We start from the raw sequence: 25707 nt of genomic DNA, 5'->3' as shown, positions 1-25707 counted from the left end.
CAAATAACACCCTCTGGAATCCTCCTTTAACTATAATGGAAGCTCCGAATCCCTACACACATGAGACTGATAAATACTTCTGTAGATCAACGGACTTCGAAGCTGTCTGCCTGGGGGACATTAAACAAAGAAAGCTGGAGACTGAAGGCTCTGCAGTGCAGTGTTCAGTGCGGGGGCCTGCCTGCTGGCTCTCATATGCCAGGTGATCCTGTGCTTTCTGAAGCGCTTTCAAGCCGGAGGGCCACGGGTTTAAAAAGGACATGGGGGAGGTTCAGAGAAGAACCACAGGACCAAAGAAAGCCTGCAGAATCAAACCGACTCAGAAAAGCCAAAGGAAGTGGGATTTCTCCATAGGGACAAGACCTAAAGAAATAAGGACCCTGAAAGCAAGGAAATAACTCAGTTACTGCATTTTGTCCCTGAAAAAAGACTAGTGAAATTAAATTATACCAAGTACATTTAAGTTAGAAATACAGATTTACCTGATAATAAAGGTAATGTTTGGAATGGGCTGCCAGGGACTTCTAAAAAGCCTTTGTTCATTCCGAATTTTACTCAACTATTTTTATGTAAGGTGCATTCTTATTTCTCAACCTTACTCTGCAACTCTTTTGAATGATGAGGTCAAGCAGTAATTTTCCCAAACCAAAACACCTCTCGTGCTCTCTCAGTCTTATACATCTATCTTCTTTTCGTCCTTCTTTTCCTATCAAACACTGTAAACGTCCACATCAGCTGGGCTCAGCTTGTGCCACTCAGCTTGCAGCCATATGGCTATGGGCGACAGCAGCACCATCCACAGCCGCCTGGGAGGCCCCAGAACATGAAGGCAGACAAGAGCCTGCGGAGTAAGGGAAAGGCCTGGCAGTCACACAGGAGAGCCGGTGGGGACCCAAATGAATAATGGGATGGAGGAAGAAGGCAACTGAATTCAACTAAAATTCCCTAACACAGCCTCCAATTCGAAAGAGAAAACAAAACAGGAAGTTCCAACTAAATTTAAAAAAAAACCAGAAGGTGTCTGGGAGGTGGGCGTTGTGTGAACTCAAGCCAACCTCAGAGCTCCCCCCTTTCCAAGTCTCAGCTCAAGTGGGGAGGTAAACACTTTCTCTTGCCCAGTTTTCCTAGCCCCCAACTGAAGATCTGACCGTTCACCATCTCTGAAGTAATTTTCTCCACCTGTACAATAGGAAGAAAATCTCTGAGCCTTATGTTCCCAGGTTATGAAAGCTAATGAGAAAACATGTTAGAAACCACTGAGGTCCTCGTAAAACAGATGCCCAGGGAGCGCGGCACCTCCTGTAGTTTTTGACTTGTTTTTTCAGGGTGCATTGGTCTTCAGTCCTGCTCTCACAAGAATGCACATAAATTCCACAGAGTTGCCTCCCAAGAAGGGAAAACACCGCCATGGTGAGATTCTGAGGACTGCCTGTGAGTCCTGCCATCTGACCCTGGTTTAGGAAATGAAGCCAGTCCATTTGGCCCACTGAGCCCCCAAATTCCCAGGCCTGAGAAGTCCCAAGTGTAAGGGAGGGCAGGTGAGCCACCACATGGAGGGAGGGTTCAAGGCTAGAAGGCTCATAGCAAAAGAAAACACAGAATTCTTAGTTGTTTTAACCTTTCTTCCACGATTTTGTTTTATACCTCCTCTCATTTGTAAGATCTTCATTTTTTAAAACTTACTTTTCATGTGGAAATAAGAAATACTGTTTTAAAACAGTGCGCCTTAAAACCAATTCTTGTGCATATGCACTATACGCTGTGGTGCACTGATCCAGTAAATCTCACACCTCTCCCCATTTTCCAGACGTGATCCAGCTATGCAGAAAATGCCCCTATGCTGGGTATTTCTATAACAAAAGGCAGTTTAAAAGGTGCCAACTGCTCTCTTGTTTACATTTCCCTTTGCTTTGACAAAAAGAGATGATACCCAGGGTCCTCTTTAAGGATTTTTCTCCTCATCAAAGCCCAGCACGTACCAGTAATGAATCTTTCAAAAAGCATTCGATCCTTCTCAGGAAATTTCTCGCACTGGAGATTAGCTTTTCAAAAAGATGCAGTGTTGCTTTTTCAAGGCTGGGAAGGTGCCGAAGCCAGAGGCAGACTACAGCTGACTCGGGGAGAGAGATCTTCTTCCTTTCAGAAAGAATAAACACATATTAAACAGAAATGGGTTACTAAGAAAATAAGATTGAGAGAGATCAAAATGCAGTAACGAGTCCAGTTTGCGAATCTTCTTTTCATCATGGCCGTACAGCAGTTAACATTTACAGTAATCAATGAATATTTACCAAGCGTCATTTGCAAAATAATGTGAATCTGCTTCCAATTCAAGAAATTAGAGAAATGCCCAAAGTAAGAAATGCTTTCCAAAAGGAAAAACAAGCAGTAGTGATGGGACAAGTGTTAGTGAGGGAAGATTTAGTGATAAAGAATAAGATGGGAAAAGGCCTTTAAGTATACAGTCCTGAATTTAAAGAAACAGTTCTGTTTGAACGTACATTGTAAGGATTTCAAGTATGTAATCAAACCTGGGTTTGAGTCCCAGAGCCACCACCCACTAACTTGGTGGCCTTGGGAAAGTCACTTAGCCTCTAAACCTCAGTGCACTCCCGTGTCGTGTGGGCCTACCTCCCTCACTGTGTTCTCAGAAGGATCGAATGCAATAATACATACATGTTCAGAGATTAGGACAATGCTTGACATCTAGTAAATATTCAGTGACTGTATTTGTGAATCTGTTGCTTGAAAGTTAAAAAATATTTTCCTTTAGTAATAATTTCAAAAATAGCAGCTCTGGCCTGGTAGAGCCATAGTTTATCCCCACCATGATACTCCATGGGCCCCCAATATTTTGTGTAGCTACGTTTCCACAGGAGAATGTACTTGGAGGTCCTCCCAAGTCAGGTCAGTGAATCAGGGGCTCTACCTCCTCTCCTGGAAGGTACCATGAGGGCACACCTAATTCTGATCCACTGGAGGCTCTGGGACAGCAGTAGGGCTGTCGCCCCAGGGCACTCCCTGTGAACACAGGGTCTCTTTCGGTCTAGGGAGACTTCTCTTTGTTCTTTCAGCCCAACTTTCCAAGGCCTCCCTCCCTCTTCACCTGTGGCACCACAGACTGCAGAGTGCTTTCCAGGTTCTGCCCAAGATGTTTACTGCCTTTACTAAGAAAAAGAAAAGCTCAGGGCACAAAGGCTCCCTATTAGCCCCAAACCCCTTCAGGCCTTCCCTTCGCCATTGCTTCTGGGCCATTTCTCTGCAGGAGCTGGCACGAAGCCCAGAGCATGAGTGCAGGGGCAGGAAATGAATAGGCGAGTCACAGTGCAATTTCTTGTGATTTCTCTTTATTCTTCTCCCTCAGCGTAACTCCTGTAGACCTTTGTCTTGGATTAACTCTGGGGCAAGGCCAGACAAAGCTGAAGAGTTGGAAGGACTCTCAAAAAGAAGGAGCGAGGCCCTTCTGACACTTTCTCATCTCACTTTCTCACCCTGAGCTTCAGCTCTTCTGGGAAGTCTTGCAGGGCCCCTTCCCCTCACCTCCCCACACCTGGCCAGGGGGCCCCTCTCCTGTATCACCTGGCACATTGGAGGGCCACACTACAGATGTCCTCTCTTATGCCACTGGGGCTTTGGGCTGCAATTCCCATGCCACCTCCCCTCTCATCCTGGATGACAAGGAGCTGGTGGGCATCCAGGCAAGGAAGAGGAGCACTTTCTGTGTGGCACTCAAAGTGCCAGGCGCAGGACAAGCAACTGGGAACAAAACAGACCTAGTCTGTACCCCTAGCACTTGGGGCCCAGTGGGAAGTACATGTACATATACCAAATTGAGGAAAAGGCAATGAAGGAAAAGGACAGGCTGAGGTAAAAGAGTAACAGAAGGGGCCCGACTTGGATCGGGTGGTCGGGATGGCTTCTCCAGCTGAGTTGAGATTAGCTAGGTGAAGAGTAGCCAGAAGGGCATTCTGGCAGAGGGAATGGTAGCCTTGATGGTCCTGAGCCAGGGAAGAGCAAGGTCAGAAGGAGAGAGAAACCCCAGACTAGAGAAGGTGAGGTGGTTGTAAGGCTTTGGGATTAGAAATTTTCGGAAATTAGAAATTTGGGAATAGAAATTCAGTGATTATTCTGGTCTGAAGGACTTTACAGAGAGGAGTGCCAGGATGCCGTTTACAGTCAAAGATCAGTCCAGCTGCAGCAGAGAGAACTGAGTGTGGGCCTAGAATGGGTGTGGGGAGCCCAGGAGCCCAGGGTAGCTGGTGCTGGCGTGACCTGGGCAGCAGTGGAGGAGTGAAGTGTACTGGCACCTACCTCAGCAGTAAGATCAAAAGGAACTGGCAATGAATGTGCTGAGAGGTGGTGAAGGTGAGGTAGGAATCAAGGCTTCCCAGCTTTCTTGAGCAACTGAGCTGGATGGAAAGAAGGAAAGATAAGATCTGTGAAGGATTTACTGAGAGCTCAGTTTGGGTATAGGAATTTAGAATATCTGAGGTACACTCAAAGAAGAGCGACTAAATAGGTCCTTGAATATCCAAGTTGTAAGTTGTGGGGAGAGGCCTGGGCTCAAGATCTATATTAAGGAAGCATCAGCCAGCATGGAGTGGCATGGAAGTGGAGAACTCCAAAAGAAGTCTGTGTGGGAAAGAAGAGGGCCCAGGTCTGTGCCCTGAGCAGTGCCAACAGGCCAATAAAGATGAGGTGTTGCAGGTGGAGGAGGCAGGAGACACACCAGCAGGGAACAATGTCACCAAGAAAGCGAAGGCCTGGCTCTGACTAGCACTGCTGAGACTGAGGACATGGGGAGGGAACCACATGCATGACACTGGGAGGCCCTTTGAGACCTCCCCAAGGACATGGTTTTCATAGCATGACAGAAGCCAAGGGCAGTCAATAAGGAGAGAAAGTGGAAGTGCAGCCATTATTGAAGAAAGGTCTTCAGAGGGACAGCTATGATGGGAGTGAAAGCGGCAGGCTGCACAGTGGTGGCCTGTGTGCAGGGCGGTATGGCGGACTGGTGAGCCAGGGGGAGAGGAGCACGAGAGGCTGAGGCCTGGTAGCTGCCATTTATTAATCACTTACCTGAAACCATGCTAAGCATTTTGCTTGTATTTTAATCCTACAAAACAGGTACCTTAATTATTCTTATTTTATAGACAAGGCATCTGAGGTTAGAGAGGGACCAAGGACTCATAGCTATGATCTGCACCCAGGAGGTCTGATCCCGGAGCTGGCTGTACACCTGTTTCTCCACTCCGTGGACTGAAAAGTGGAGGGTGCTGCTCAGAAGAGGGGCCCTGGCCCAGGGGAGCGAGCAGACGGCCTTCCTGGGTAAGCAAGATGTATGGCCCCATGTTGACTCCCCACAGTGTTTGGGAAAGTCTTTTCAAAGTCTAGGCTGTCAGCCAGTTTTAGTCACATTAATAGACCCTTGGGAGAGGTTTCCATCTAGCATTCTACAGGAGAACATCCCTGGACAGGGACAAGGGTTATCTGTGGCCTCTGTCATGAACCACAAAGCCCACAAGAGGCTGGGATGCTCTGGGTGGCAGAGGAAATTTGGTTGCTCAGTGGTTCCTTCCTTCCCAAACAGTAGGGATGTCTTTTGACCTGCATTCACCACATGTTATTTTATTTTTTTTCAGGATCCATATGAAGTAACTATGTACAGCATTAGAAAAGTTTCTCACTTCAGTGAGAGGTGTTTTTGTTGTTGTTGTTATTGTTGTTTTTTAAAAAGATTTTATTTATTTGACCGACAGAGATTCCAAGTAGGCCGAGAGGCAGGCAGAGAGAGAGGGGAGAAGCAGGCTCCCTGCTGAGCAGAGAGTCCTTTGAGGGACTCAATCCCAAAACCCTGGGATTATGACCTGAGCCAAAGGCAGAGGCTTAACCCACTGAGCCACCCAAGTGCCCCTTCAGTGAGAGTTCTTCATGCAGCACCATTCCCAGGACCATGTGCATCAAGTGTGCATCAATTTTACCTAATGGTCACAGTGGCCGAGTGATGCCTGGCAGCACAAAGGTATGAGTTATTGAGAGTGGATGAACATGAGCAAATATAAAAAGGAAGCTAGTGTAAAATGGGTAGTTCCATCAAATATCTGAAATAGAAGATATTGCTTAGTTAAAAATTTACATAAATCTGCAAAATTATATACTCAAGTCAATTAAGTATATAATATATTTGTTCTATTCTCAAGACACGGTTCTATTCTCTGTATTGTATGGTGGGCTCTGGGAGGCTTAATCATTAGTGGCTGCCTTCAGCTCAGGTCATGATCCCAAGGTCCTGGGATCGAGCCCCACATCTGGCTCCTTGCTCAGCAGGGAGCCTGCTTCTCCCTCTGCCTGCTGCTCCCCCTGCTTGTGCTTGCTCTCTTCACACCCATCCTCTGTGTCAAATAAATAAACAAAATATTTTTAAAAACACAAAACATAAAAAATTAAAAATGTGTATGTTAACAATTACCTTTTTATTACTTTTTATTCAGAGTATGCTCTATTATTTGCTATGATTAAATTTATGAACCCACATTTAGTATTTGAAAAAAACAATCATTTTGCTCTAAAACATCAAAAATTTAACTCTTTATAATCAATACTGGAGAGGAAGAAATCATCAAAACAGTATGATCTTAATATACTTGCATAACAGAATTTGGACCAACACATTCATATCATGTAAAATGTTCTAGAAGTGTACCAGGTTGGTTTTGAAATAAAAAAGGCAAATAACATTATATGTCCATTATATCTCAATAAAACCAGTGGCTGGGGAGAGGCAAATTATGAAAGAATGCAAATGGTCAATAAAAGTATGCAGATTTTCAACCTTATTAAGAGTAAAGGAAGGTAAACTAATACAGCTATCATTTTTGTCCTCACACATCAGCAAATGTTTAGGACAACATTCAGTGCTAAAGTAGGTACAGGGGACACAGGTTCTCAGAGGTGAGATGGAATGGCTCTGCTCTTTTGGTTATGCACACCACCTAACAAATTATAAAGCAGACATCATCCTGGCCTTCATAACCATACTTTTGTGAATCTGCCTGGCAGAAATACAAGCATCAGCTGGAGGACAGTCACTGTAGCAATGTTATAAAAGCAAAATTAAAAACAACTTGAATGCACGTATTGGAAGTACCAGAATAAATTAGTGTCCATTCATATCAGAGAATATGGTCCTATTTTATAAAAATGAGCTGGATTTATATCCTTGAGGGCTAGTCAAGATGTGTTGGTGAAAAAACAGGTGTAATGCTGTTTTTGGTTTTTGTTTCTAAAACTACTTAAAAACTATTTTAAAAAAGAGGAAAATTGCTTTACATAGATTCTTATGTTTATAAGAATATAAGGTATGGTTATCAGAAGTACTAGAGAGGGATAATGAGGATAATTGACATTTTCTGTATATGCTTCTGTATTGTATAGTTTGACCTGATAAAATGAATATATATATATTTCTGTGGAAATTTAAAGAACCAATAAAGTCACAGAAGATAAAAATGTTTTAAGGGACACTGAAAAATTTCATTCTACTGAACATGTGTAAGTCATAGAAACTCTAAGGCTGTCCTTTTTCTACTCTAACTATACCTACTCCATCCATCTAGCCTACACAATGATCAAAAGTTGGTTCTCCCAAATTCCTAGCTAATAATCATGGTATGTTTTCTGAATTATAGCTACGTTTTAGGAAAATGAGATTGGGTGTTTGGGACTTATGTGTAATACATTAAAAGTTTCTTATTTAAGAGGCACCTGAGCGGCTGAGTCATTAAGTGTCTGCCTTCGGCTCAGGTCATGATCCAGGGTTCTGGGATCAAGCCCAAATTGAGAGCTCCCTGCTCAGCAGGAAGCCTGCTTCCCTCTCTCCCACGCCCCCTGCTTGTATTCTCTCTCACTGTGCTTCCCTCTGTCAAATAAATAAATAAAATCTTTTTAAAAAATAGTTTCTCATTTAAAATAGGAGAAATAGGCTACTGGTCAGTACTTTCCTGTAGAACATCTGCATCGTACTACCCTTTTTTTTTTTTTTTTAAAGATTTATTTATTTATTTAAGAGAAAGAGAGAGAGAGAGAACGAACATGTGTGTGAAGTGGGGGGAGGGAGGAGCAGAGGGAGAGAATCTCAAAGCAGACTCTCAGCCGAGTGGAGAGCCTGACATGCGGCTCCATCCCACGACTCATGAGATCATGATCTGAGCTGAAACTAAGAGCTGGACACCCAACCCACTGAGCCACCCAGGAGTCCCAAACATCTGAATCCTAGTAACAATTCCTGACACAAAGCAGGAGAAGCCTGACAGGATACTACGTGTCCAACTTCTCCTGCTATTAAAGTCTACTTGATAAATGCCTCCTTGGCATTTAGAAAACTGTACTTTGTTTTTCCAAAATAGTGAGGCTGTTGTTTGTCCCATCTTTTCCAAAAAGAGACAGTATATAAAGAAACCGTTTCAGGTGGTCAATAATTTTGGCTCCAGTTTTTTTGTCTAGCTACAATAAAAACAGAATGTGAAATTCGATTCTTTGCAAGAACAGTTCCAAATGAGGGCAGTGCCTGTTGGTAGGGAATGTCAGAGAGGCAAAGGGAAGGAAGAGGCCTCCTCAGTCAAGACAAATATAGGCAGTATTCCACCTTTCCAAACCAGAAAGAGATCAGGGCTGTTTGGGTTGCCAGAGAAGCCCACAAAAATTGGTATCAGCTTTTCTGGAGAAGTACTTAATTCCAAGGAATTGGAAAGAATACTCTCTATTATATCCCAAAGGATATAATATGTATTTCCATGTATTCCATAATATGCACTTCATGTATTTCCATGAAAAGTTGATTTAAGAAGTATAACAAATTTGAGGACTGTGCCATTATTGCCACTTACATGTTCGAAGAAATCACTTTTCAAAACAAAGAGCAGAAACACCAAGCAAAGGAAATGTCCAAACCCAAACATACTGGAATATCTATTACAAATCAGAATCAGCAGGTTTTTATTTGAAAAGTAAACCTTTTCAATGCCTAATTTTGTGACCATATCTTATTAAAGTTTTTTTTTTTTTTAAAAAAAGAGGATCTCAGGAAGTTTAAATAAATGGATAAAAGAAGTTTCAGTTATTACTTCTCTTCTTTGCTACCTTTCTGTCCTTGGTATTACCCTAGTCTTTCTTCATTTATAGACACTTGCCTTTATCATTTGACAACACTTGAACCCTGATTTTTCTTGTCTGAGCTGAAAAAGCAAAGAACCAGAAGCTTGGCAAAAGGTCAGGTTTTTCTTGCAATATATTTTCTTTTACTCCAAAGGTAAGCACCTTTGGAGGCTGTATTAGTTCTTTCACCAACAGGATTTAAAAAAAAAAAATTTTAATAGGAAATAAAGTATATATGTGGGTGTGTGTGTGTAGTATATATGTATATACCTATACACACATACATATGTATGTATGCATATATAGTTCAGCAAAAGGAATTTAGCTTACATTTGGTCTTGGCTCAGTAACATTTCCATTAGAAGGAAAAGATGTAAGCTTGAGAAAACTTAATAAAACATTATAAAAAATGATATAATTACTAAAGTCAACAGCAAAAGCAACACGTGAACAGTTACAAACATTTACTCTGAGTGTGAGGCTCCATGCTAAACATATTACAGACATGAGACCCGTTCAAATACATTTCAGTGTGCCTTATGTCGGTTCCCCCACCACAGTTACAATAGGCAGCACCCTTTGAGCTCTCCAAAGTGTTTTGGTGAAGATTATAAACTGTACGGTCACACCGTGAGGCCAGTTGGTTGGTCAGTCCTGCATCCATTCTTCCTTTCATTTGTTCAACTGACTTACTCATTCTAGTATGTAGAAAAAACTCCACCCGGTCATGAAACTCCTCAATATTTCTGAAGCAGAGTTAGATTTACCTTAGAGGCCACGTCACATTGAATCACTTATACTCCACAGACCCCTGGAAGGATTTCAGCAGCCCTCCCAGAAAGGTTGTATGCAGCCAGCAGCCTGTATACAGGCAACTCCAGGAACAGACCTGAGAAGTTAGTTTTGACATTTAGGCCAATAAATTAAATATTTCCTCTAGGTTATCTAAACTGCAGCGGGGGGCGGGGGGAGCAAGAATCCGCTGTTTAAAAGAAGACAGGCAGCCCTTTTCTGAAAATACATGACTGTATCTGGAAGCCAAGGCCACAGACTCCCGGCCAATAGTAAAACAGATGAAATTCCACTAGTGTGTTGTGGTAGGCAAACAGCTGGAAGTCGAAACACAGGGCAGGGCGCACTGGTCAAAAAAAGTATGTGGTTTCTAAATGACCACAGAGCACATCTGGGGAACTGCTCAAGGGGCTGGAGGGAGAACAGTCCTGGGTACGGGGTGGTGACTTGCACTGACCGACTGAATCAGCCTCCCCATGTCAACATGTGGCTGGGATGCTCTGTCCATGGGAAAGTGTCCATGGAAAAGTGCCATCCCTTACGCCACTACTTGGGGAACTTGCTGAGCTGAAGCCATAGGAATTGGACAAGTTGAAGGCCACCCAGCATTTCTGGACTGTCTGTCCCCCATGGATTAGCAGATATAATTTTCCAAACCAAATAAATTTTATTAGTTGCTGAGGGAGAACATGCTATCAGAAGTAAAATAAACAGCAAAGGAGTTCAGGCCTACCCATGAAGCCACTGCACTCAGCATTCTGCCTGAGCACTGCGGGTGGAGCAAAAGTAGCTATTTTCTGAGAATGTCTCTTCCTCACCAGTAATTTCTGAAACAGTTTTGAGAGGTTTCACAGGGGATGTCAAGGGGCGTTCTCCTCCCATTTCCCTTTAATTCAAGTTTTTTTTTTTTAAGATTTTATTTATTTATTTGACAGACAGAGATCACAAGTAGGCAGAGAGGCAGGCAGAGAGAGAGGAGGAAGCAGGCTCCCTGCTGAGCAGAGAGCCCGATGCAGGGGCTCGATCCCAGGACCCTGGGATCATGACCCGAGCCGAAGGCAGAGGCTTAACCCACTGAGCCACCCAGGTGCCCCCATTAATTCAAGTCTTGCTGAAAAGCCTGGAAGCACAGGTTGCTAAAACCTTATAATTTGATAAAATGTATTACTAAATAAATCAGAAATACAGCTGCAATGGTGAAAGGCAAAGAGCATTTTACTTAAAAGTAAATACTTTGAAAAACTGCGTTGGAGTATGAAAAATGAAAGTTGGTAGGGTAAGCCACCAGAAACTGAAGTATGTACTCAGGTAAATGATGTGAAGCATATTTATTACATTGTACAATATTTTAAATTGATTATTACTAAGTATCTTACATAAATAACAAATATAATTGATCAGGGGCGCCTGGGTGGCTCAGTGGGTTAAGCCACCGCCTTCAACTCAGGTCATGATTTCAGGGTCCTGGGATGGAGCCCCACATCGGGCTCTCTGCTCAGCGGGGAGCCTGCATCCCCCTCTCTTTCTGCCTGCCTCTCTGCCTACTTGTGATCTCTCTCTCTCTGTCAAATAAATAAATAAATAAAGTCTTTAAAATATATATATTTGATCAGACTCCTTAGGAAATTCAGACTTATTGGGTAAACTCTGACAGGTTTACAGTAAGTAAAAAAAAAAATTGTATTTTTTAAACATGAGAATTCAGTTTTGATTTTTTTCAACATCAAATAATTTAACCTATTTTTTCTAAATCTTACTTCAACAAATTCCTGCATTACAACATTCCATGTAAAATGAAATTAAAATTTACATTTTTACATTAATTTTTAAGAGTTATATGTGAAAAATAGCAAATATCCTACTGGTAATTACTTACTCTGAGCTAACTGAAAGAATAATAGTGATTTTGAGATGTTCATTTTCCAAATGCAATGATATAATAAAAATCAGTTTAAAGATGGGGAGAAGATATGCTTACTACAGATAAAAAAATTCAAAGAAAAAATCCCCCAAAATACAATAAAAACCTTCAAAGTAAAAAAATGTCTAAAACCTGTATGTGTGGAAAACATGTAAAACACTCTTTTAAGATCAAAAAGTAAACCTGAACAAATGGAAAGACATAAGTGTTCTTGGACAGGTGGGCACAAAGCCTTCATGTCAGAAACAGCCAGTTCTCTCTCAGTTAACCTATCTATTTCCCAAGAGCCTCCCCCAGACAACATTAGCTATCTTTCCTGAAGCTAGACACAATGGTTTCAAAGTTTACTTAAAAGATAAAACAAGCAAGAATTGCCAGAAAAACCCTAAAAAGCTAGAGAAATGAGGGAGAACTAGCTTTATTTTTATATTAGGTATATTTGAAAGGGTCCATGATTAAAACAAAGTGGTACTGGCATGTGACTATACAACAGGCCAAAAAGAAAAACCACAACAAAAACCAAAAACCAAAAACCAACCCAAAGAAAAGAAAAAAACAAAATAGGCCCAAATGCATACAGGAGCTGGAAGTGTCATTAAGAGAGCAAGGAGTTTGCACACTTTATCATACTTGAAATGGCAGAATACTCTGTAATCTGAGAGTGGGTAAAGCAACCATATTACTTCAATAAATACTTTGCAAAACCAAAACAAAGAGAAATTGGGAGCCTAGAGATTGAAAGAGACTTTTGAACCTATTAGTGAATTTGGGACTGATTCTAAAAGAACCAACTGTAAAAAAAATTTCTGAGACAATCAAGAGAATTTACTGTCTGACTAAATATGTGATGGTGCTAAGGAATCAGTATCAATTTTTAAATATAATAATGCTATTGTAGTTAGTTATACAATATATATTCATATTTTGAAAATATACATTTTCAATTACACTCTATGAAGACTTCCAATTTCCTGTTGCACACGAAAGGAGCTTGGAAGTCATCACTCTATCTTAACAACAAGTACAAGTACAACAAGTACAAAGCAGAACACACTGAAAAATCAACAACTCTTCTTTATCCTTAAAAGAGGGTAGGACATAGGACAAATCTTGGCCCCCAAGACTGAAAAGACAAATAAGCAAATACAAGAAATTGTGACTTACTCAAGTAGAAATCTGTAAGTAGAATCTACCCTAGGAACCAGTGCCAGGTAGGAAAACCTGAACTAGAATTAGTGAGTGCCTGGAGGTTCAGTGTGGACAACTCTGAAAGTGAAAAACTTCTGTGGGATCCAGTCATAGAGGGTCCCCATAATATTACGAAATTTGCCTCCAGGAGGTTAACCAGGTTCTCACAGTAAACGTTGGGAGTAAATCTACTTCTGCTTTAGGTTTTGAATACGATAGAGCACTCCATTCTTAACAAGGTCCGCCCTCAAGGAAAACTAGTTTACCAGAGCCTAACCTCATGTCATATGCTCAAAGCCTAACAGACCTGTGGGAAGGCAAATAACCAATTCCAGCCAGCTCAGGGCATCTGTCCTAATAAGGGGAAGGAAAAAAAACCCAAGAAACCTGTGTGAGGTTCACAGTCAGAGACATAAGCTCACTAAAGGACTGAGACCTAATTTTAAGACCATAGAACACTTTCCCCGCTCTCCTATCTCACCACTGAACTACAAAAGCCTATTTACAGCAGTCTTGTTACATAGTACATCATCTCTAGCTATCAAGAAAAGAGTGACAAAGCATATCAAAAGGAGACAAACCCCCACAATTTTAAGAGACAGAGCAATAACCAGAACCAGGCATAGAGAGATGTTAGAATTACCAGACTTGGAATTAAACACAATTATGATTAATATGCTAAGAGCACTAACAGACAGCATGCCAGAACAGATGGACAATGTAAGCAGAGATGGGAATCTTAAAAAAACAAAGAGAAATACTAGAGATCAAAACCACTGTAGCAGAAATGAAGAATACCTTTGGTGGGCTAAACCATAGACTGGCTGAGGAAAGAATGTACGAGCTAGAGGATATATCCATGGGAACCTTGAAAACCAAAAAGAAAAAAAAGACGAATAAAACAGAAGAGAATGTCTAACGAATGTGGAACAACTATAAAATAAGTACCATACGTATAGTGGATATACTAGAAGAAGAAGGAGAGAGAAAAAAAATTTTTTTTGAAAGTAATGACTAAGAATTTTCCCAAATTAATGTCAGGTACCAAATCACAATCCTAGGAAGTCCAGCGAACACCAAGTGGGATAAATGACAAAAGACTGCACCTAAGCATATCATTCTGGAACTACAAAAATATCAAAGATAAGGAAAATATCTTGAAAGAAGCCAGAGGAAAAATACAACACCTAAAAATTTTATTTATTTATTTATTTACTTGTAGAGAAAGAGGGAGAGTGTGAGTGGGGGGGAGGGGCAGAGGGAGAGGGTCTTCAAGCAGACTCTCCCTGAGTGTGGAATCCCATGCAGGGCTTGATCTCACAACACTGAAATCATGACCTGAGCCAAAACCAAGAGTAAGACGCTTAACCAACTGAGCCACCCAAGTGCCCCTACATCTTAGTTATGGAGAAAAGAGATAGGATTATATCCAACTTCCTAGAAACCATGCCAGCAGGAAAACAGTGGAGTGAAATATTTAAAGCATTGAGATAGGGGCGCCTGGGTGGCTCAGTGGGTTAAGCCGCTGCCTTCGGCTCAGGTCATGATCTCAGGGTCCTGGGATCGAGTCCCGCATCAGGCTCTCTGCTCGGCAGGGAGCCTGCTTCCCTCTCTCTCTCTCTGCCTGCCTCTCCATCTACTTGTGATTTCTCTCTGTCAAATAAATAAATAAAATCTTTAAAAAAAAAAAATAATAAAGCATTGAGATACAAAAAAAAAAATACACCATCTGAAATTCTGTACCCTGTCAAATTATTCTTCCAAAGTGAAGGAGAAACAAAGTCTTTTCCAGAGAAAACAAAAATTGAGGAGTTTTGTTGCCAGTAGACCTACCCTGTAAAGAAATTAAAGGAAGTTCTTTAGAGAGAAGAAAAGTAACATAGGTCAGATACTCAGTTCTCCATAAAGAACATCAAAGAAAAAAATAACGAAGGCAAAATAAAAACTTTCGTTTATCTTATTCTTAACTGATGTAACAGAAAATAGACTGTTCAAATAATAAATAGGAACAATGTACTTGATTATGTATGTTTATGTGTGTATATATGCGTAGGGTGCTTACATATAACTGAAATAAATGATACAAGAGACAGAAAGGAAGAATTAGGATTATTTTGTTATTTAAAGGTACTCATTGCGGCGCCCAGGTGGCTTGGTCAGTTGAGTGTCCGTCCATCCAATTCTTGGTTTCAGCTGGGGTTGTGATCTCAGCATCATGGGATCCAGCCCCAAGCTGGACTCCGTGCTCAGCAGGGCATCTGCATGTCCCTCTCCCTTCCCCCACTTGGACTCTCTCTCTCTCTCAAATGAATAAATAAAATCTTTAAAAAATAAGGTACTCACTATCTGTGAAGGGGTATAATATTATGTGAAAGTGGATTTGGATTAGATATAAATGTATATTGTAAACTCTAGGGTATTTACTAAAAAAGGTAAAAAAAAGAATATGCTAAGAAAGAAGATAAGAATGGTATCATGTTAAATCTTCAACTAAAATCACAAAAGGCAGAGAAAGAGTGGAAGACCAAAAGGAACAAATAACAAGGGTAGCAAATATAAAACAGTAGGAATATAATAGATATTAATAAAACTATGTTAATATCACTTCAATCACAGTCAATCATCTAAATGCACCAATTAAAAGATAGAGACTGACAGAGCAGGTCAAAAAACAAGATCCAACTATATGTTGTCTACAAGAAACTAACTTTAAGTATAAAGAAACATACAGATCAAAATTAATGGATGGAGAAAAATATACCATGCTCACACTAGTCAAAAGAAAGCAGGAGTAGCTGTATTAGTTTCAGACACAGTAGGCTTCAGATCTAGCAAAGTTATCAGGAATAAAGAAATTCATTACATTTTTTTAAAAAGATTTTATTTATTTATTTGACAGACAGAGACCACAAGTAGGCAGAGGCAGGCAGAGAGAGGAGGAAGCAGGCTCCCTGCTGAGCAGAGAGCCTGATGTGGGGCTCGATCCCAGGACTCTGGGATCATGACCTGAGCTGAAGGCAGAGGCTTTAACCCAATCTGCCACCCAGGTGCCCCAAGAAATTCATTACATATTGATAAAGGCATAAATTCTCCAAGAAGATATAATAATCCTTACCTTGTATGTGCCTAATCATGAAATGTAAAATTACATGAGGAAAAAGTAACAGCATTGCAAAGTAGATGAATCCACTACCACAGCTGAAGCCTTCAACATCCCTCTATCAGAAACAGATTGATCCAGCAGGCAGAAAATCTGCAAGGACATAGCTAAGCTAACAACATCATCAATCAACTGTACATATTGCCACTTTTGTATACTTCATCCAAACACAGCAGAATATGCATTCTTCTTAAGTTCACATGGAATATTCACCAAGATAGACCACATTCTGGGCTATAGAACATACCTTCATAAGGTGCCTGGGGGGCTCAGTCATGTAAGCATCCAATTCTTGATTCAGCTCAGGGCATGATCTCAGAGTTGTGAGATCTATCCCCACAGCTCTGCACTCAACGTGGAGCCTGCTTGGAATTCTCTCTCTCTCCGTTTCCCTATGTCCCTTCCCCCCCTGCTCATGCTCTCTCTCTCTCTAAAAAACAAGCAACCCCCACAAAACCTAAATAAATAAAATACATCCTCACAAATTTAAATGAATAGAAATCATACAATGTCCGCTCACAAGATCACAATTCAATTATAAACTAGAAATCAGTAACAGAAAGATAACTCGAAAATCCCAAATTATGTAAAGATGCAACAACACACTTCTAAGTAACAAATGGATCAAGTAAGAAACCTAAAGAGAAATTTAAAATATTTTGAACTAAAGAAAAATGAAAACAAAATTTATCAAAATTTGTGGGATGCAACAAAAACAGTGTTTAGAGGACAATTTATAGCACTAAATACATACTCAGAGAATCAGCAATATCTAAGATCAAGAACCTAAGTTTCCACCTCAGGGAGGTATTTAGAAAAAGAAAAGCAAATTAAATCCAAAGTATACAGAAAAAAAGAAAAAGTAATAATTAAGACAGAAATCAGTGAAACAGAAAACAAAAAATCAACAGAGAAAAATCAGTGAAACCAGAAGGTGGTTCTTGGAATTGATCAATAAAATCAATTAAGTCTCTATCCAGGCTAACTTAAAAAGAGAGAGAGACAGAGAGAGAACAGAAATTACTAATGTCAGAAATAAAAGCGGAGACATCATTATAGAGTTTATGGACATTAAAAGGATAATAAAGGAACTGTATGAACAATTCTATGCCAATGCATTTGGTAATCTAAATAAAATGGACTACTTCCTTGAAAGATAACATTCTAACACAACTCACATAAGAAGAAACAGGCTGAGTAGGCCTATACCTATTACAGAAATTAAATTAACATTTAATAACCTTTCAAAAAAGAAAGCACCAGGCCCTGCTGAATTCTACTAAACATTCAGGGAAGAAATTATACCAATTTTCTATAACTCTTTCAGAGGAGAACAGCAGAGGAGATACTTCTTAACTCATTTTCTGAGGCCAGAAATACATTAATACCAAAAGCAGTCAATGACATTATAAGAAAATGTAGAGATCAAAACCAAAACAAAACAAACCTTAGAGACCAGTATCTCTGATTAACATAGAAGTAAAAATCCTCAACGAAATATTAGCAAATTGAATCCAACAATGTATAAAAAGAATTAGACATCATGACCAAGTGGAATTTGTCATAGGTATGCATGGCTGGTTTAACTTTTAAAAATGAGTTAATGTAATCAGTCACATTAAACAAGCTAAAAAAGAAAAGTCATGTGATTATATCAATAGATACAGAAAAAGTACTTGATAAAATCCAAACCAATTCAATACAAAATCTCAGTAAACTAGAATGGAGGACAACGTTCTCAAATTGATAAAGAATATCTTCAAAAACCTAAAAAGAATATTGTTTTTTACAAAAACAATTTTTATTTATTTATTTATTTATTTGAGAGAGAGAGAGAGAGAGAGAGAGAGACAGCGAGAGAAGAAACACAAGCAGGGGGAGTGTGGGAGGGAGCAACCTGATGGACCCCTCGACTATGACCTGAGCCTGAGCAGAAGGCAGACGCTCAAGATTAAGCCACCGAGGCACCCCAAATTAATATTGTTAAAATGTTGATATACCTAAAGCAATCTATAAATTCAATACAATTGCTATCAAAATTTCAATGGCAGTTTTCACAGAAATAGAACAATCCTAAAATTTTTCTGGAACCACAAAAGTCCCCAAAGAGCCAAAGTAATCTTGAGAGAGAACAAAGCTGGAGTCATCATGCTCCCTGATTTCAAACTATTTTACAAAGTTACAGTAATTAAAACAGTATGGTATTAGCATGAAAACAGGCATACAGATGAATGTAATAAAACAGAGAGCCCCAAAATAAAGCTATGCATATATGGTTATTCTATGACAAAGGAGCCCAAAGTACACAATGGGGAGAGGACAATCTCTTCAATAACTGAACTTGGGAAAGAACCAGCAAAATAATACTAAGTTATACACCACTACAAAAGACCCTGAATAGCCAAAGCAATCATGAGAAAGAACAACAAAGTTAGAGATATCACAATCCCAAATTTCAAGATCTACTACAAAGTTACAGTAATCTGCTATGGTACTGGCAGAAAAACAGACACACAGATCAGTGGAACAAAACAGAGAGCCCAGAAATAAAGCCATGCTTATATGGTCAATTAATCTGACAAAGGAGACAAGAATATACAATAAGTAAAAGACAGTCTCTTCGACAAATGGTGCTGAGAAAACTGGACAGCTATATGCAAGAGAATGAAACTGGACAACTTTCTTACACCATGCATCCAAATAAACGCAAAAGGATTAAAGACCTGTGAGACCTAAAACCACAAAACTCCTAAAAAAAAGCATAGGCAGGGGACGCCTGTGTGGCTCAGTCAGTTAAGCTGCCTGCGGCTCAGGTCATGATCCCAAGGTTCTGGGATCAAGCCCCACATTGAGCCCCACATCAGGCTCCCTGCTCATTAGGGAGCCTGCTTCTCCCTCTCCCTCTGCCTGCTGCTCCCCCTACTTGTGAGCATGCTCTTTGTCTAATAAACAAACAAACAAACAAAAAAGCATAGGCAGTCATCTCTTGGACATCAGGCTCAGCCACATTTTTATGGCTTTGTCTCGTTGGGCAAGGGAAACAAAAGCAAAAATAAACTATCAGTACTATACAAAAATAAAAACTTTTGCATAAACAATGAATTGTGGAACACCGAAAAAAATTACATTAAAAAAAAAAAGCTTTTGCACACCAAAATGAAAACCTGCTGAATGGGAGAAGATATTTGCAAATGTATATCTAATAAGGGGTTAATATGCAAAATATATAAAGAACTTCTACAACTCAACACACACACACACACACACACACACACACACACACACACACACCCCACATACATCTCACAAAAAGTCTAATTAAAAAATGGGCAGAGAACCTGAATGGACATTTCCAAAAAAGACAGATGGCAAACAAGTAAGTGAAAAGATGCTCAACATCACTGATTATCAAGGAAATGCAAATCAAAACCACAATGAGGTATCACCTTATACCTGTCCAAATGGCTAGAATCAGAAGGACAACAAATAACAAGTATTGGTGAGGAAGTGGAGAAAAGGGAACCTTTGTGCACTGTTGGTGGGAATGCATATTTATGCAGCCATCATGGAAAATTAAAACTATCCTATAATCCAGCAATCCCATTTTTGGGTATACATCTAAAGGAAATGAAAAGAGGATGTCAAAAAGATATCTGCACTCCCACTGTGCATTCACAACAGTCAAGATATGGAAACAACCCAAGCATTTGTAAGTAGATGAATGGATAAAGAAGATGTGATATACTTATACAGTGGAATATTATTCAGCCACGAGAAAGAATGAAATCCTGCAGTATGTGACGTGGATGGACCCAAGGGCATTATGTTAACTGAAATAAGTCACAGAGAAAAACACAAATGCTGTATGATATCACATAAAGTGATATCATACAGCATTTGTGGAATCTAAAAGAGCTAAACTCATAGAAACAGAGACTAGAAAGATGGTTACCAGGAACTAGTGTGTGGTGAAATGGGGAGATGTCGGTCAAAGAGGACAAATTTCCAGTGGTAAGATGAATAAATCCTGGGGATCTAATGAACAGCATGGTGTGATTATAGTTGATACAGTATTATGTATTTGAAAGATGTTAAGAGTAGATCTTAAATGTTCTCACCACAAAAAAGAAATGGTGATTGTGTGACATGATGAAGGTGTTAGCTAAGCTATGGTGGTAATCATTTTGTGATATAAAAAGTATATCAAATTAACTTGTACATCTTAAACTTATATAATGTTATATGTCAATTATATTTCAATAAAGCAGGTGGGGGAAATGTAAGTAAGTAAATAAGTAAACTAATATTTCCTTTTGTGCCTCCATGGAAACATAACAAGAAGTACACTTTGTTGTCTAATTTTGCAATAATATTTAAAAATTTTTTGGAAAGGGGCACCTGGATGGTTCAGTCAGTTAAGCCTCTCCTTCGGCTCAGGTCGTGATCTCAGGGTCCTGGGATCGAGCCCCACAGTGGGCTCTCTGCTCAGTGGGAAGCCTGCTTCTCCCTCTCCCTGCTTCTGTACCCTCTCTCACTGTCTCTCTCTCTCTCTGTCAAATAAGTAAATAAATAAATAAAAATCTTGAAAAGTCTAAATTTTATCTAAATTATTGTAGATAATGCATAACATTTTAATTTTCTTGTAATTTGCTATTTTACTCAAAAATAAAATTCATTTATAATATATTGTCTTACATTTAAGAATGGATGACTGACTTTACAGGAGAATTAAGATTTGCTTTCTCAATCATACCTGTTTCACTGGGAAAAGATGAAACCAATATACCAGAGACTTCCCTGACTCATGACCATGAGACATCTACTCCAAAGGAACTGGACTAACCTCTAAGTGAAAGAAGAAAACTATTTTCCCCTTGGTTTCATATATGTTACTCATTTACCTTATTATGCCTTATTCGACAGAATGTTTTCAAATACTCTTAGAGTGCTAGCTAACTGTGGCATCAATTTGATATCAATCATTCAGGGTCGAAACAAAAAGGAATTAAATAATTCAAACACAGATGTAATAAGTAAATATTTCATCAAGAGAATTACACTTCTCGCTTAAAATGGAACCTCTAGATATGGCTAAACTTAGCTGTGTCGCTTGTACTCATCTTGTATCAACACTAACTGAGAACAGGGGTTCTGTTAAATGGGTTGGGCAGTGCACACTTATGGAAGAGAAATACTTTAAAGTGTTGAGCAACTCTTTTGAATCTCGTGGTTTTTCCTGGAACAGCCATGTTGACCTTTGCACTCCCAGTATAACAGCACTAGCGAGTAAAACTACTTCCCCCCACACGAGCCAAGCAAAGGAGCTAGTCACTGTATTCTTCACCACTGCCTGCAGTAATAATACTGCCAGTCTTGCACAGAAATGTGCTTGAGGAAGCAGCATAAGTATTAATTTTACTCAATTTTACACTTGAAAATACTTTTTATAAAAAACGTTCTGTGTGGTGAAAAGAAAAGCATGCATACTGCACTTCTGCTGTGTAACAGATCAGGATAGTTGTGGGGAAGAAAAGCACTTGTAACTGTACGAGCAGCAAGATCAAGGAGCTGCCTTTTGTAATGTAAATTTACTTAAAAGAATGGCAGGCAGTGGGTACTCAGAATTGAGTATTTGGCACATACTTTCTCAAAAATTAGTGAAATGACCCCTGCACCTCAAGGCAAACAAATGACAGCATTTTGTAGCCAATGATAAATTTGAGTTTTTAAGCACAGATTTGAATCTTGGCAAATTTGTTCCAAGTCAGTGTGATACAATGTCCTAATTAACCTAAAGACATTTCTGATGAGATTGCCGCTGACAAGAATGAAAGTGTTGATGCTAAAAAATAAACATGTCAGGGCCAGAAGATCTGCATAACTTAATAAACCAGTATCACCCAAAGGAAGCATGCATTAAAAAACCAGCCTACAAAATCCTGCTTGGGCAGAAGAGCTATCGAAAGTATACCACCAAAAAAACCCCAACCAAACAAAAATGTATCCCACATTCAGTGGGTTTGAATGTAACAGTATGAAAAGCTCATTGTTGTAATTTCAGATTCTGTGTAGCAACTAACCTTAAAACACTACCATTTTCAAATTTTGGTGAGGTATCTATCCAAGGAGAAAATCCACAATTATCTGAGATGGCTACTACAATATTCTTGTCTTTTCCAACTATAAATCTGTGTGAGGCTGAATTTTCATCATATACGTCAACCAAAACAATACATCGCACCAGACTGAACAGAAGCACCTATGAGAACTGGCTGTCTTATGTCAGGTAATAAAGAGATGTGCAAAAATGTAAAACAATGCCACTCCTGTTAAATAATTTTCTTCTTGGAAAAGATCACTTTTTCATAAAAATATGCTATTTGTGTGAAGATGCAATCAATTATTTTTAAATGAAATGATAAATATTTTAAAAACTTGTTTTAATTTCAAACATGGTAAAAAATATTGGTAAATACAACCCACATTAAAAAAAAAAAAAAAGTTCATTGGGATCCTCAATAATCTTTAAGAGCATAGTGGTGCAGAGACCAAACGTTTGAAAACTGCATTTCTAATATAATGAAGCATTCTAAGAAATGGAAAAGCAAAGGTGGCTGAGAAAGTAAATGCACATCACTTACAGCAGAAAGGCCTCATTCACAGCATCAAAGAACTCAGGCCAGAGCACTTCCTGAGGTTCATGTCCATGGTAGGTGAGAAGAGCCTCCACCAGTGGTTCAATATCTGGCAGAGTTACAAGTGGGATACAAATTCGTGACAGGAGCCTTATTTTTTCAGGAACTATTCTACAGAAAAAATAAGAAATAATTATCCAAATCTCAGAGGCATGTGTAATTAAAGACAAAATCTTCATGCTGAAGACTGATGAAAGTTACTTGCTTTGTCCCTCACATAAAAAGGGCTAACACCACTGATGAACCTTTCTAAGAGAAATCCTCTTGGAGAACTCTCCAAGAAGAAATCCTTCAGCTGAAATTTCCCTTTCAATGTCACTTATTGTCAGGACTTTGGCATTACTATCTACAGGCACTTCCAATTTACCACCCCTAAAACAGAACTCTTGAATTCCTTGCCCAAATGTTCCTTTCCCCAGTACTGCTGATCTCATTTGCTCAGGCGAAAGCCTTTCAAGGCCATCCTTGATTCCCCCCCTTTCTTATGCCCCTTACCTAATTCAGCATTGATACTGTCAATTCATTTGACAACTTCTCTACACTCCATCACTACCCACTAATTCATCATCACCTGTGGTCTGAGTTACTGTAGGAGCCTCTTTACTTTCCCCCCAGTTCTGCCCTCAACCCTACTGTTTATCATAATAATAGTTCTCACAACCCTTTAAAAATTCAGATCACTTCACTTGTCTGCTCAAAGCCTTGCAATGGTTTCCCACTTCCAAGAAAAAGCAAAGTGTTATACTGGCTGCTGTGGCCTTCCATGATGGGGGTCGCTTCTGTTTCGCTGGCTTCATTTTCCTTCTACTCTTTTTCTTACTCATCATGGCCCAGCCTTATAGGCCTCCTCCAATTTCTCCAGATGAGGTCCTGCTTTTCATTCTGCCTGGAACCTACGGTTAGCTCCTTCATTTCATATAGATTTCAGCTCAACTGTTGCCTTATGTTGATGGCATCCCTGACCATCCCATTTAAAAGCACTGACCAATATGGTAGCAGTGAGCCACATGTGGCAATTTACTTTAATTTAAATGAAATAAAATTTAAAATTCCATTTGTCTGTTGCGCCAGCCACATAACAAATGCTCAACGGGCACATGAGGCTAGTACCTTACATTACTGGACACTGCAAATTTCCAGAACTTGTCCACAATGAAGGAAGCACCACAGGACACCAGAGCTTAACACAGAAAGTGCCCTCCCACCCCATCTATCTCTTTTATAGTTTTACTTTCCTTCAGAGTACTTTTCATTACCTGACCTATAATGTATTTATTTGTTTATTGTTCATGGTCTGTTTCTTCCTGCTAGGATGTCAGCTTTATGAAGACAGGTACTTTTCTCAATTTGCTCTCTGCACCATTCCCAGCATGCGGGAAACAACTCCTTACATATACTACATGCTAAGAAACAGATCTTAAATGAATAAACAAACAACTAGAGATCAATACAATGAAAATTTGAGATGTAGGCTATTAGATCTTTTTCTAGTTATATTCATGTATAATCAGAAATGGAGAAATTTAGTTTTGTGTTTTCTGAAACACAAATGGAACCACAACAGAAAACAAAAAGCTGTCCCCCATTTTTTTTTACTTGCTGCCTATTATTAAACCAATATGTATGTTTTGAAATTTGACAATGTCTTTATTTATAGGCATTTAGGTTATTTCTAATTTCTCATCATCACAGACACCACTAAGGTAGGACCTTTGCACATGCCTATCTGAGACCATGTGTGAACATTTGTATATTGAATTGCACTCCGAAAGACAACCATTTTTCTTTTCCCAAACTCCAACCCAAGTGCATAATCTCCTCACAATACATTCAAATATATCTGACATTCTAACATTTTCATCATCTTAAACAAGTTTCTCCTAGAACCCTCTGACCTGTTACAACCCAGGCAGGTCACTTTTTTATTCCCTTTGTAGAGTTATCATCTTGGGATCTCTGTCCTGGGGATTTCCTTTACTTCTCTCCTAAACCCTACTTCTTTTTCTTTCTTGGTTCATTCTTCTTAAGTGAGAAAGGTACAAAAAAAATTATTTGAGACCTTAGGAAAAGGTACAAAAAAAAAGTATTTAAGACCTTGTATGTCTCAAAATATCTTTATTTTATCTTCCCACTTGGTTGATACTTCGGCTGAGTATAGAAATCTTGTAACTTTCCAACAAAATTGTGAAGGTGTGGTCCTACTGTCTTCTAGCTTTTAGTGTTGTTCTTGAGAAGGTCCATGCTATTATGAATCTTTATCAATTATGTAAGTCCTGTTTTTACTCCCTTGAGGGTTCTGGAAATCTTCTTTGAAATTTCACACTGATGTGCTGGTATAGGATTTATTTTTATTCATTGTGCTGGGCACTCAGTAGAGTTTAAATCAGAAAAGTTCTCTTGATTGTTTCTTTGATAATTTTCTATCCATTCTTTTATCTCTTCTCTCTCTATGAGAACATCAATCTTTTTGAATATTGAACTTCCTGGACACTTTTCTGTCCTTTCTTCCTCATTTTTCATTTCTTGGTCTTTTTACTCTAGATTTTGAAAGAACTGTTCAAATTCATCCTCCTTTTTTTTTTTTTTAAATATTATTTATTGAGAGAGAGAACATGAACAGGGGGAGAGGGGCAGAGTGAGAGGAAGAAGCAGACTCCCTGCTGAGCAGTGAGCCCAGCATGGGGCTTGATTCCAGGACCCTAAGATCATGATCTGAGCTGAAGACCCACTGAGCCACCCAGGTGATTCCCAATCTTATCATGGTTTTCATTACTACTCTCTCATGATTAATTTACAGG

General features: G+C 39.5%; 1 protein-coding gene across 3 annotated transcripts in view; it reads right to left on the bottom strand.

The window, feature by feature from the left end:
- FANCC (FA complementation group C) overlaps positions 1–25707 on the bottom strand; it is a 263906-nt gene that overhangs the window by 44219 nt on the left and 193980 nt on the right. For all 3 annotated transcript variants that reach the window (XM_032308876.1, XM_032308877.1, XM_032308878.1), the window contains exons 7-8: positions 22856–23020; positions 1980–2136 (exon numbers count right to left, since the gene is read on the bottom strand). In XM_032308876.1, coding sequence (XP_032164767.1) covers positions 1980–2136; positions 22856–23020 — 322 coding nt within the window. The remainder of the gene's footprint in view (positions 1–1979; positions 2137–22855; positions 23021–25707) is intronic.

Source organism: Mustela erminea, chromosome 12 (assembly GCF_009829155.1).
Source record: "Mustela erminea isolate mMusErm1 chromosome 12, mMusErm1.Pri, whole genome shotgun sequence".
Classification (NCBI taxonomy): Eukaryota; Metazoa; Chordata; class Mammalia; order Carnivora; family Mustelidae; genus Mustela; species Mustela erminea.
This window is presented reverse-complemented; position numbering and strand designations above follow the sequence as displayed.